Source organism: Trichoplusia ni, chromosome 6, assembly GCF_003590095.1.
Source record: "Trichoplusia ni isolate ovarian cell line Hi5 chromosome 6, tn1, whole genome shotgun sequence".
NCBI classification, from domain to species: domain Eukaryota; kingdom Metazoa; phylum Arthropoda; class Insecta; order Lepidoptera; family Noctuidae; genus Trichoplusia; species Trichoplusia ni.
The window spans coordinates 2741828-2754377 of record NC_039483.1 but is presented as its reverse complement, the minus strand read 5'-3'; the positions used below and the strand labels follow the sequence as shown (position 1 = coordinate 2754377).

Genomic DNA, 12550 nt, shown 5'->3' with positions numbered 1-12550 from the left:
AGGCATTAAAGAATGTTAATAAGAATGATTAATAAGAAAAAAAAAATACTTTCTTTAGTCAAATGATATTTAAAGATTTCACTTATTTGGCAGCCCTAAAGATTTATTTTAGATATAAGTAGGTAGAATATAAATACAATGTTTTTAATCAGTGCAAGCCTAAATGTAAAGTTTGATTTCAAATTAATATTTCCTTATTGGAGGACAACTCAAGACAAAATCAATGTTTACTTATAAAACAAAAACTAAGAAACATAAACACTGAAATCTGAACTATTATCAACGAAACCAAAAAAAAAACACATTCACACTTCCCAAAAATGATGGCTCAAAATACTCACCATACTAAACACTCCTGAGGCCACCCACACCAGAAGACTAGCATTAACAGATCCAGTGTACTTGAGCACGCCAGTCGGAGACACGAAGATGCCGCTCCCGATGATGGACCCCACGATGACGGTGATGCCGTTCATCAGGGACATCTTGGCTTCCAACGCCCCCTCGTCCCCTTTGGCCTCCGGATCGGATTCCGGATCCGATTTTAAAGCCTCCGTCTCGCATTCTTCTTTACTTTTTGGTGACCTGGAAAGATTAGAGAAGGATCTTAATTAGTGTTACATTGTTTCATTTCATTTATAGTCAGGAAGTTTTTGTTTGGCAGAGGATGAAAGGATAATTGCTGATATAACAACAACGGTTAGTTGGTGGACTCTCAGCAATTTTCAAGCAGTGAAGAAATACTGCTAGAGTTATAGCCAAGTTTCACATTTTATTTTTATGCAATGAAATAATCAATTGTTTAGCAACTATAAAACCTTTAATTGTTTTTACTGTCACGTCAATACACGTTCATTTCGTTGAAATCAAGGTCAACGGAATTATGACTAATACAACCACAATTGCATTCATAACTTCATAATCATAACTTATAACTAGTCATTATAGACTATTATCTTTTTACCCTTTCACGTTTTTATAGTTTTATTCTCTTCTTTGCCCTTATATACAGTATGTTTAAAAACGCTTTTTCCCAAAAACATATTTTATCATCTAGTGGTCATTGTACATATTTAAGAACTGAAAATGGGAAAAATTCATAGTCAGTCCCAAAAATTTTGGGACTGACTATGTATTTTTCCCATCTGTCGAAAAGATGGTAGTTTCAGTAATGATGACTTTCTAGCCCCATTGATTCATACCTACTTTCAATTGATACTTTATTGTTGTTAATTTTTATGTCCAGAAGCGTTATTTGAAACAGGACACGTTTATGTTTTGACAAATTGAAAGCTTCTCCTCCTATTCGTCGTTCGTCTTTTCGTTCCTAATTTACGTAACTTTATTTCACGTACGGTTCAGTGATTCGAGACGTTCGGTCTTAACTGATTGGATAAAGTCGTGTAATAGGATTACAGGAGTGCCATTGAACTGATGAAAATATTTGGCTGCTTCTATTGTTCCATTATCCACTTGTAGGATAGATTTTAACACTGAAAAGGGGAAATCTCATATAAGTGAATATCCCATCAAGTTTTTCAAATTTTCTTTACATAAAGATTCAATCAACTTGAGTAATAATCAAAAGAAAATGGACATCACTTTACACACCAGCAGGTACTATCACTGCACTAGCAATAATTAAATTAAATTCAAATAAATAATGTTATCAAATTGCCCAACCGAAATTATCAAATGAGCAATATAATCCGGATACAGGTAACTAATTTAAAGTCTAAAATGAAAACGCAATGCCTGCATCAAGATGATCACAATTCTGCATTAAATTTGCATTCATAGAGATAACAGATGTTATGAAAAGTCAAGGTTTAACTCCATTAAATTAATTCAAGGAAGCCGCCGACTTCTTAATGTGTTAAACTGTGTCTTCCGCACTTGAGTTGCAGTTCATCAGAACACATTTTATTTGATTAAGACAATTGTGACATTTTGTTAAGAGAAACGGGCGGTTAGCAGCAGAAGTCGGTTATTCGGTTTACGAAGTTGTAAATATTAAAATTCGTTTACTTGCTCTTGTGTTAGGTAACAAAATAGGCTTGACTGAAAAAAGGTTATACATCTTAGTGTGTCTTTTCAGAGACGACAAACGAAGAGTTTTATTTTATTTAGTGTTCTTAATTATTTTCATTTTTTTTTAGTAATTTTCGATTGAAGATTGAAGTCACTTCATGATTAGGAACTCCCTTTATCCCGATAAATATGCTTGAGTAAACCGTTTCTTAAAAAAATAACCATTATTATTTGCCTGCATTTCACAGAAAACTGTTTTATTAATTAAAACAGTTTTGTCATTTGGATTGTGGTGTTGACCGTATAGACTCTCAGGCTAATTTCAACGATGGCTTATGAAAATAAACTTTAATAGTATGGAATAAAGGTGATATTAATTTAACTGAAGATAATGTCGAGGCAATGAGAATCGTAAATTGGATTATGCATTTTGGGCTTCGTAGCGCTACGGCGTAGTAGTTAGTGATTTTCAATTTGTTGCATAATGCTATTAGCCTTATGTTGTTTTATAATCACATGACATCTGTTAGTAATATTTTTTTTCTTCATCCTTAGACAGAGAAAATGATTTTGCGTTAAATTATAATAAAGCTAATGAAAGCTTATGACTAAAGAGCTTCTTTACAAAAGAGATTCTTTATACTATATATCCTATATCTCTGTTCAACGGTAATACATGACATGTAAAACATATTCCAGTTCCTTTGAGACCAGTATTTCCTTATCAGCGCATACAAGAATTCAGTACACAAATCAGTTCGTACAAAAGATTTAAATCCAATTGAGTGCCATGTGAACATCACAAAGAAATGTTCCCAGACATCTTTTGTGCGCGGTCAAAGGACCGTCACACAGAGGGCTAAATAGAAACGTTTCGCTGGGGTCCCTCAAGGACGCACGCTTGAACCACTTTTATTTTAGTTCTGAATCAAGCATTTGACTGTGTGAGCATCAAAGAAAAATGTGATGTATGAATGTTTTGCTGTATGAAATGTAGTATTTATAGATTATGTAGTTTGTATTGTTTGTTTTTTTTTTATGTTAGATGTTGTTTTTAAAGTGCTTTTGTTGGTCATCTATGTAAAATCAGTCTGAACCATTTAAACCAGGAAAATGAATGATTGAAGACCTTTTTATTCGAATACTATCTAGGTATGTTTGTTTGTATGTTTGTGTGTAAAATACAGTACAAAGACCGACAAAACCAAATGTTGTGAAATGTTTGCCTTTATTGAACTAATTCTTATCGATTTGAGTTTCCACTCCTGGAATTGTTTACGGAATCCATTAAGCACTGTCAAAGTTTTAATGGAAGTATCCATCAAAATATATATTAAAACCTTCTTATGTTGTCGTTATTATAACACGAATCGGAAATTCCCTACAGGGTCTTTTTCAGGGCACTTAATCATATCTTTATTTTAAAAAGGTAAAATTTGTAACAGTGAATCTTAGAAACTGCTAATCTGATTTTCAAATATTTTACCACATTATTTGCGAGTGATATAGGTTATATAAAACCCGAAAATACTGCACACCAAGATGGACAGGGACACGTGTTACATTATCATTTACACTTAAGGAAAGATTCAAGTCTATTTTTAACCTATCTTGACAAATAATATGTAATATTGAAACGAAATACCGTCAACAATCTGATAATTAACTCTAACAGAATGACGGAGAGAGATAGCAGCTATCTCAGGTCGAAGGGTCACAACTGTTACCCTGTTTCAAGTTCCCAATGTGTTACAAAGCGATAGTTCATGATTGCTGCCGGGATTCTAAAGTTGCAATTGTTTATGAATATTATACAATACAATAGTTTACATATTTTAGGTATAGAGTTTCTAGTAGATCCTTCGGTATACGAATAACTTGAAACTAGACTCGTATTTGAAATAAAACCTTATACTTTGATTTTGCTTCTCTTGGAAGTAAATCACTGCCTTACTGAAAGCTTAATAAGCAATTGAATGACATTTGCACAAAGAACACTTAAGTTTTCAGCTTTCAAAAACAGCTACAATTGGTCAATCAGAATGAGTATTACTTTACAAGATTATGAATGCCACTACTATAACATCTATTAAAGTAAGTAATGTAGTAAATCAACTACTAAACTTTGAGATATTTGATTGATATCCTGAAAACCGAACTTTCATAAAAAAATCTTTCATATTACAGTTAAACAAAGGTTTTATTTTATTTCATAGTGAATTCTTATTTTCCTCTTATGTATTTAATCAATATGTACGAGTATTCATATGGTCGTACACAACTATGTTCAACATCACTGAAGCGTATCATAACAAACTTTCCAATATTGCATATTCCTATTTATTCTATATAGGAAATCCTTTTTAAATAATAACGTAAGCCATATCAGGGTTTATTCTCGAAGCAACATACTACATTTTTGGTGCCAACAAAGTTTAAAATTATGACTATGTTGCCTGCATGTTTCCATTTTGGTCGTGCTGAGATTTCTGTAGATATAGAGATTGCGCATCCATTATCCAAACTTACGTATGGAAGGGTTATTAGAAACAACAGGTGCGGTGAAAAGACTTAAAAGGAACTAAATACTATAAGTGGGGGTTTGGTTCTGGCAACACATATTTTTGACCTGACCGTCTTTTATTAATAGTCTAGGCTTAGACTGATTCATCCAACTTACTGGCGAGACTTTCCCAGCCCGGAGACAGAGAAAATATAAAGATGACTAAGGGTACAGGGCACCTATGCGGAGTACTAGCCTCGACTTTGTGCGCTACAAACAATATTACTAAGACCAATAGTAAAAGAGAGCTGATTTAGATTCAACTTTGGCTGCACCACTGCAATGCAGAAGAAGTACCAAAATTAAATTTACTGCAATTCACATCTACAGAACAAATTCGCGCATTGTGCGACAGATTGCATACAGGGAAATATTTATATATCTATATTTCTAAAAAAATGTTAGACACCACTTACAAGCAGTGAAGGAAAACATTGTGAGTAAACCTCTAATCCAAATATTGAAAGCTAAAATCGTCAACCCGCAGTCAGCTATCGTGGTGATCAATGCTTAAAACCTTCTCCATACGGGAGACTACTTAAGCTATTAATAATAATAGCCCCATTTCATGTAAATATATTTTTCATGCATTCTACTCTCGTACGTTAATTTAAACTGAAATTTCAAACGGAAACGTCTATACCTTTGCAGCTCAGCATTCCGTATAATTTGATTCACTTCATCAATTCAAATCAACTGCCTATTTAGCGTTAACGTCAATAAATGAGGTTTAATTAATCATCCAACAATCAAACACGAATTACATTCAAGGTCCGTGTAGGTAATGTAATGTTAAACTTGTTATTAATAACAACAATGTAATAAACTGAAGTGCTTGAAAATCTGCTGAACAGAAAACAAATGCCGAAAAGCGGTCAAGTACGAGTCGGAATTATTATAATTTATCTGAGGAATTTCATTTGTCTTGCCACCACGAGTCATGTGATACAGCCTGGTAACGTTTAGGCTGACAGCGACCTTACGATCATTTACAAAAACGACTTATATTTTGTGAGACCTATCATGTCAGGTCGATAGTTTGTTGTGCGTTATCCGTTCTTACGCCTGTAAGTTATTCGTAATCTCTATTTGAATAAGTCTTATGGATTTACATCCGTATTAGAAATAAACAATCGCCATCTAGTTATTCTAATATCGCGGATCCAAGGACCGGACTGTGCCAACAATTGGTCCTCAAGCACATATTTAAGTAAAAGTTCAATTAAATATGTCATTTACTTAAAACCTCACAATCTAAAGACAAACCGATTATAATCTTAAAGTATCGATTTCAGTGAACAAGGTTAGCATTGTTTTAGCATAAATTATGATTGTAGTAAAACATTTTTTTCTGTTACGACCTTGGAAAGTAATCAACGAATAATTAAGTAATCGAGCGTCTTAGTTTTAAGATAGATTTATAACATTTGGCCGAGTGTGTCCGAAATATTTATTTAACAGACCGTTTACATGTGTTGGTGGCCAAGACAAGGAAAAAGCGTCCGGGAGCAAGATGGGTCGGCGATATATTAAAGGTAGGCACAGGACCGAAGAAATTGGCAAAAGGGAAGGCCTATGCCCAGCAGTGCGAGGACAAAGGCAGTGATGATAATGATGATTACATGTTTGTGTTCCCCATTTATTGGTCCGATTCATCAGATATTAATCCAGTTTTTATTATCAGTTTTTACAGGTTTAATCATAACCATAAATATTTGTTATTCTTTTGAACAAGAATAAAATAAAGATTAAAAAATGTCACTATAAAACACTACACAAGCCATGGATTTAGATCAAGTTAGGTATATTTTGAGGAAAGTTTAAGCAATTATACATACATAAAAAAACTTTAAAAAAAAATTGTATTTGTCTCATATACTACCCACGAATCAAATAGAGCGCCATTTCCGCTATTTACAATATTGAAGAAAAATGAATTGAATTCATATTCTCCGAAGCATTTTCCAACACAACAATTGAAAATTCATTGTTTTGACAGTGAGTGTCCCATCCCGCACTGAATTGCCAATAATTGTGATGGCAAAATGCTTACTAGAATACGAAGAGTGTCATTAGAATCCAATTTCCTTCAATTCATCGGGAATTGTACCAAAAATATAAATATAATACCAATTAGTATAAATTCCAATTCCAATTACTTTTCAGACGAGACATAACATATAAAATCGCTTCCTAAACCTCATAAAAATTGCTAAAATTAAAAACTGGTTTGATTGATGTAACATTAATACTATTATTTATTCTGTGGTAACGCGTTTTGTACGAGAATACTCTAATACTTGTTTTTGAATCAAGTTTAGCAGCTGCCAGAGTGGTCGTCCGTGACCCAGATTAGTTGTAGGGCTCCAACCCTATGTCTGTACGCTAGGGGCGGTTTGTGATTGACGTCAGTTACTTCTTAGGGGGGTACACGGGTAGGCAGAGGGAATAAATGTACTTATAACCTATGGTTATGTTGCTGTACTTATAACGTATGGTTTTAAGTGGTTTTTTTTTCTATTTTGTAACGAATCTTCTAGGATTTTCGTGATTTAAATTGATTTATTTATTTATCTTTAGTGTTTACTAATTTCTAGATTTTTTTTTCATGATTGATTCAAAAGATCAAACAATTTGACACGTGTTCAACTAATATAATAATCATGCATAATAAAACAATAATTCATAAAGCAAGTAATAAAATAATTCAAAAGCAAATAACTTTTCATAAAATATAATTTTAATAATAAAGTCATACGCTCTTTCAGGAGCTTCGTAAACAAAAATTCTAAAAAGAACCGGTTCATATTAAACAGATAAACTCTTACTTATTTGCTAATAAGAAATGTATTAGTTCATATTACTATCATAACCTTCTTATCCTAATAAGTTAATAACTTTCTGGACGTCCTGTGGCGTAACTATACTCCTAACTAAATTGACGTCTGCCCCAAACTATGTCACTAGCTTTAGTGGCGCCAACTGAACATACTGTATACACACAGCGTGCTACGAAAATGACCTAAATGTAGCTATGAGAATTTTGGCTGGATTATACAGGGTGTGTCAAGCAATAGAAATCTTTAAATGATTTTAACGCAAAGCTATATCTGGTAGACAATTGGACACCTTTTTTGCAAATTTATTTCTATGTATCCCAATCGATATTCAATACAAACTCATCTGGGTGATATGAGCAGAAATGTTACACAAGTTAAGTCAACGTTCAAGAATCACGAAAGTATTCTTTATTCTCGACCTACAAATTGAACTAGAAATAATCTCCGAAAATACTTGGGGTCGTGGTATGTTCTTTTAAGTGGACTCTATCACTGGATTTATTCATCACTTTTCCTCGGACAACCTGTATATGACAGTTTTCTTGCTGTCCACCTATTTGTGTCAAATTTTCCACCTTTTTCGATTTTATTATTCCTAATAGGAACGAACAAACAGATCTGATAGTCGTTTATACGTACATTATTTAAAACTAGATCAATAGTTTCACGCAACGGTGCGTTTAGTTAATTTTAATTGGGTAAAACTTAATTATTTTGTTCTTTCTGATATGGAAACGAGATAACTAGTCTAGTATGCCTAGATTTAATTATTACTTCTGAATATATTTTAAACATTATATGCGATGTTAGAATAATTGATGCTTGCACATGCGCACAATGTGTGTAACACAATCATACAACACACATGATTTTTGAAAAAATTATATGAGGTAGTCGATCCGATTGTTGAAGGATCTTAACTGACTTACTAGACTTTTTCATCATCATCATCATCATCATAAGCCTATCGCAGTCCACTGCTGGACATAGGCCTCTCCAATTGCACGCCACTGAGATCAATTTTCGGCTTCTGCACTGAGATATATTTTTATTATTCCAAAAAGTAATCACAGGAACCTAAATAGTTAATCATTTTACGCTACACTGCAACTCCTTAATTTATTTGACGGGTTTTTAATACATTACATTGTGTATATTGAATTCTTCGGATTCGTTTGTCTCTAAATGATTATATAATAATGTAAAACCCAAACACACATAAAACATCGATTAAAACATTGTTGTTGAGAAGTGCAATAGTTAAATAATACTATCCTCGTTGCAGACTGTATTCTTTAATTTGTTCAGTATTATTTACATTTTAATTACGAGACGGCCTTGTCGCGAGACGTAGTCGTGACCTTTGCACAGCTATCAGTTAGGTACTTTCTCTTATATAGTACTAGTTTAATCCCGCGGAATTGAAAATCAAAATCTTATTTTTCAGAAGGCAGAAAAAAATATTTTTTACGAATGTAATGAGCCTGGGTGAGTGGTTCCAAAAATCCATCCAAAAAATCCAGGAGAAATTCAGTGGGAAAATCAATAGATAAAAAACTATAATGCGTTGTCTAAAAATGTTGTAGATTAAACTACCTCTGTAGGTACCAAAATAAAATTGATCAACATTGTCGAGTGATTTTTGCGTGAAAGAGTAACAAACATTCATTCATACAAAAAAATGGCCAAGCTCTTTGGGGTTCTGTCTTCCATTATTGTGATCCTAACTGATAAAATATAATCAATTAAAGCAGTTTAACAAGCAATAAGGCGATAAGACCGCCATTGTACCCTAACATTGTATGTATTAAGAATCACTGCTGTAATTCCATGGTGTACAATAAAGAATATTCTAATCTAATCTAATAAGGCTAACTGCATAGTTCCGTAAAACATAGCTAATTAAAAAGCTTGATTTAAATACACATTGGCTCAAGTAATGTCACTTTGCTGCAAGGAGTTATTAGGTATCTTATGATGGATTTACGATCATCATTCATAACTGCATCGTCCACCCAGTTAATACTATAATGAACTAGTCGATGGCACGGTCAGTAAACCCATGGCCTACTGACCTAAAGCTTGTATGGAATATCGATTGGGTATCGAAAGCTGTAGTTTGAGTGGGATATATCCTTAAATTGTTATATATCATCATTACCATCCTTATCCTTAAAATTGTTGTAACAATAATAATGTATCTTCTAGGATAGTTATTGCCTGTTATCCCTCATTTGGTTGATCCCTGTTCGATAACTGGTGTCATATTTCTTTAAACTGAAATTGGATAGGAAGGCCTCTGTGTGCTGCCTCTATAATGTCCTTTAAAAAAAGGTTGCAAAGCTGCACTGTCAAACTATAAAAATGTAAGTAGCATTTTCGGATTCCCAATTTAGCTAGATTTGCCCTAAACATACATACATACCCCTGATTTTCAACCGACTTCATAAAGAAGAAGGTTCTTAGTTTATCTGTATTTTTTCATGTTACCTCATTACTCAGAATAGATGAAACGGATTTTTGGGATAACTGATCATTTGGGACCATCAAAATGTCATCAAGTTCGGCTCAGTCTTTTTTTATGTTTTTGTTATTTCCCCAAAATTCCCCGAGTGAGTGAGTCCGAAAGAATAACCCGTTCAAAATCATGGCGACTTTAAAATGTCAGTAATCGAATAAGTATTTACATGAATAGGTAATGTGTGTCAGCTACAAGCTAATTGTAATCAAATTGAGATATAATGACTTTCATAATCATTAGAGAGATTTAACTTTCATCTAACATGCAGTCAACTTATAAACTTAACTATCTGACTACATATTATTTAGAATCAATTTCATTGGACACATTTAACTATGACTTAAAAAATGTAATAATATGAAAGAAAAATAAAGATAAAACTAACTGATTGTAAGCGTCAATGACGAGTATTTAAACTGCTTTATTTTCCCAAGGCTGTCCGATAAAACATTTCATATTAGTAAGAGTTCAAATCTGGCAAAAAGCAATATAACATTGCACTGATAATGGCTTATTGCAAAGCAATAAAGTTTATTATCGTAAATCATTATAAATGACGTAACAAGTTCAAGTGCATTTTATTACAGTTGAAGGCCGAAAGACAGTCCATGCGATATCATGAAATGATAAGACGGATTTCAAGATTCCAATACCTAAGTAGATGCAGATTGACCTTTATTCTTCAAAAATCAAAATCAAAATGGAAATTTCGTTTGCTGAGTAGACGCCCGTGGTTGACGCCATCTTAGTTTATTCCATTTATGAAAAGACAGTGATATGACATCACATGTAGCTTGGAAATGAAAAAATACTGGCCATGATTTACTGTTTCATTAAAATGACTTCAATAAAATGATTTTTTTTTTAAACAGAAAAATCTTGACCCCCACAACTTTTCAATGGCACTATGCTGCATTATAACGTGTCTTAGCTACACTCGCACATAAGCTTTGATAAAACAAACAGTTGAAATCGCTCAATCCGTTCGCTTAAAGCGATAGCTATGATGCAACAGACAGAGAACAACTCTTTTTGCGTCGGGGATTAAAAATATCCTGATAGACCTTGATCGTCTCTCAGATCTGAATACTTTTATAAGCGAATATACTTTATTTGGCAATACCCGGTAACTTTAGTTTGTGTCTATTTGCATGACCCTATAAGTTTGTATAGCGGTATTCGCTTGGAAACCAATGTCATTAGTTGTCATAAACTTTCTTTGGGTTAATAAAAGTGCTCAGATCGTAGATGTCTTGGCACAGAATATGGAATAGTACTTCGTGGACTAGGAGACACTAAGCTCAGAAATGGGAGTTACAAGGAAGAAAAAATAATAATTTAAGAGCTTTAAAGAAGCCAGAAAGTACTTAATGAAAGGGCTTTTTCACTTTGTCAAAGATTGTTAAACTTGTCCAGATTATTTGATTTTGATGTAAACTAAAGAATTAAAATGAAATGACAGTTTCAGAGTAATCTATTCATCGAATAAAAGAGTAATTTGACAAATGAGTTGCACCTTGAAAAAAGTAATTGCGATTGTTAGAGAACGAAATATCTATTGGCTATTGCATAAGCTCTTTGCGGCAATTTTGTATTAATTGTGCTATAGTATGACGAAATAGCTGGCTGGGTTGCTGAATCAGGGAAGTCTGGCTTTTTATTTTGTCTAGAATCTAGATATTTGCAAGATGAAGACGCTCAGATCTTGTAATGCAGCAAAATTGTATGGTCTGAGACCGTTTAATATGCTTACATCATAGATTGCAGATAGTTGACTAAATTAGGTAATGTATAGTGACGTCGTGGCCTATTTTTTTAATTCAAGTTTAAAAAAAGTAGTTAAGGTTGTTTGATTATGGTTAATTTATTTTTAATTCACATAAAAAAAAAATCTATATATCATTATAGATGTTTGACTACAAAAATAAAAATACATCGAAGCTGGGTGGAAACATGTTAAACGCAATGGAATAAAAATATTTTCAGTTCCATAAGTGAAACTTTTTTTTAATCGGCCATATTGATTTTCCAAGACATCTTTATCAATTCTCCTTCTTATCTACCTATCTATTACCACTTTAGAAAATAATAGTACACATTTTGATTTATTTAGAAGAATATTGTCACAACACGCGTAAATGTATAAGACCAGTACTTAATACTCTGCTGTTTCCTGCATACAAATGCGTTATAGTCTAGAACTATAGCTTAAGCTTATCTGAAAGCTTAAAAATGACCTAAAATGTTCTTATTATCATCCCCCATTCTCTCTACACCCTATGAAATCCGTCCGACCTTCGTTTAACCTTCGACCTTTATAGTTATCTGGGGTATACTAGAAATACGTATGCTGTTATCTCAAGAATGCGTAATGGACTGAGCAAAATCTCCGTAAATAAATTAAATATCAATTCTAATATGAATCTTATATGACACTTATAGACACGGCAAAAATGGGCTGTAAAGGGTGTCTTTTAAAGTCAATTCCACGTCTTACAATTTTTGTAAAAATCCATCAATGTTTTAGCTACTATTGAAATTGAAAGTAATCTTCCAATCTCGAAACTTAAGTCCCCTAAAAGATTCCAATTTCGT

The 12550-nt window shown here is 33.0% G+C and overlaps 1 protein-coding gene across 1 annotated transcript in view; it reads right to left on the bottom strand.

Moving 5' to 3' along the window:
- Positions 1-12550, bottom strand: part of LOC113494679 (large neutral amino acids transporter small subunit 1) — a 35672-nt gene that overhangs the window by 21560 nt on the left and 1562 nt on the right. Inside the window, exon 2 of the mRNA XM_026873086.1 lies at positions 342-585. Within this exon, the coding sequence (XP_026728887.1) occupies positions 342-585 (244 nt within the window). The remainder of the gene's footprint in view (positions 1-341; positions 586-12550) is intronic.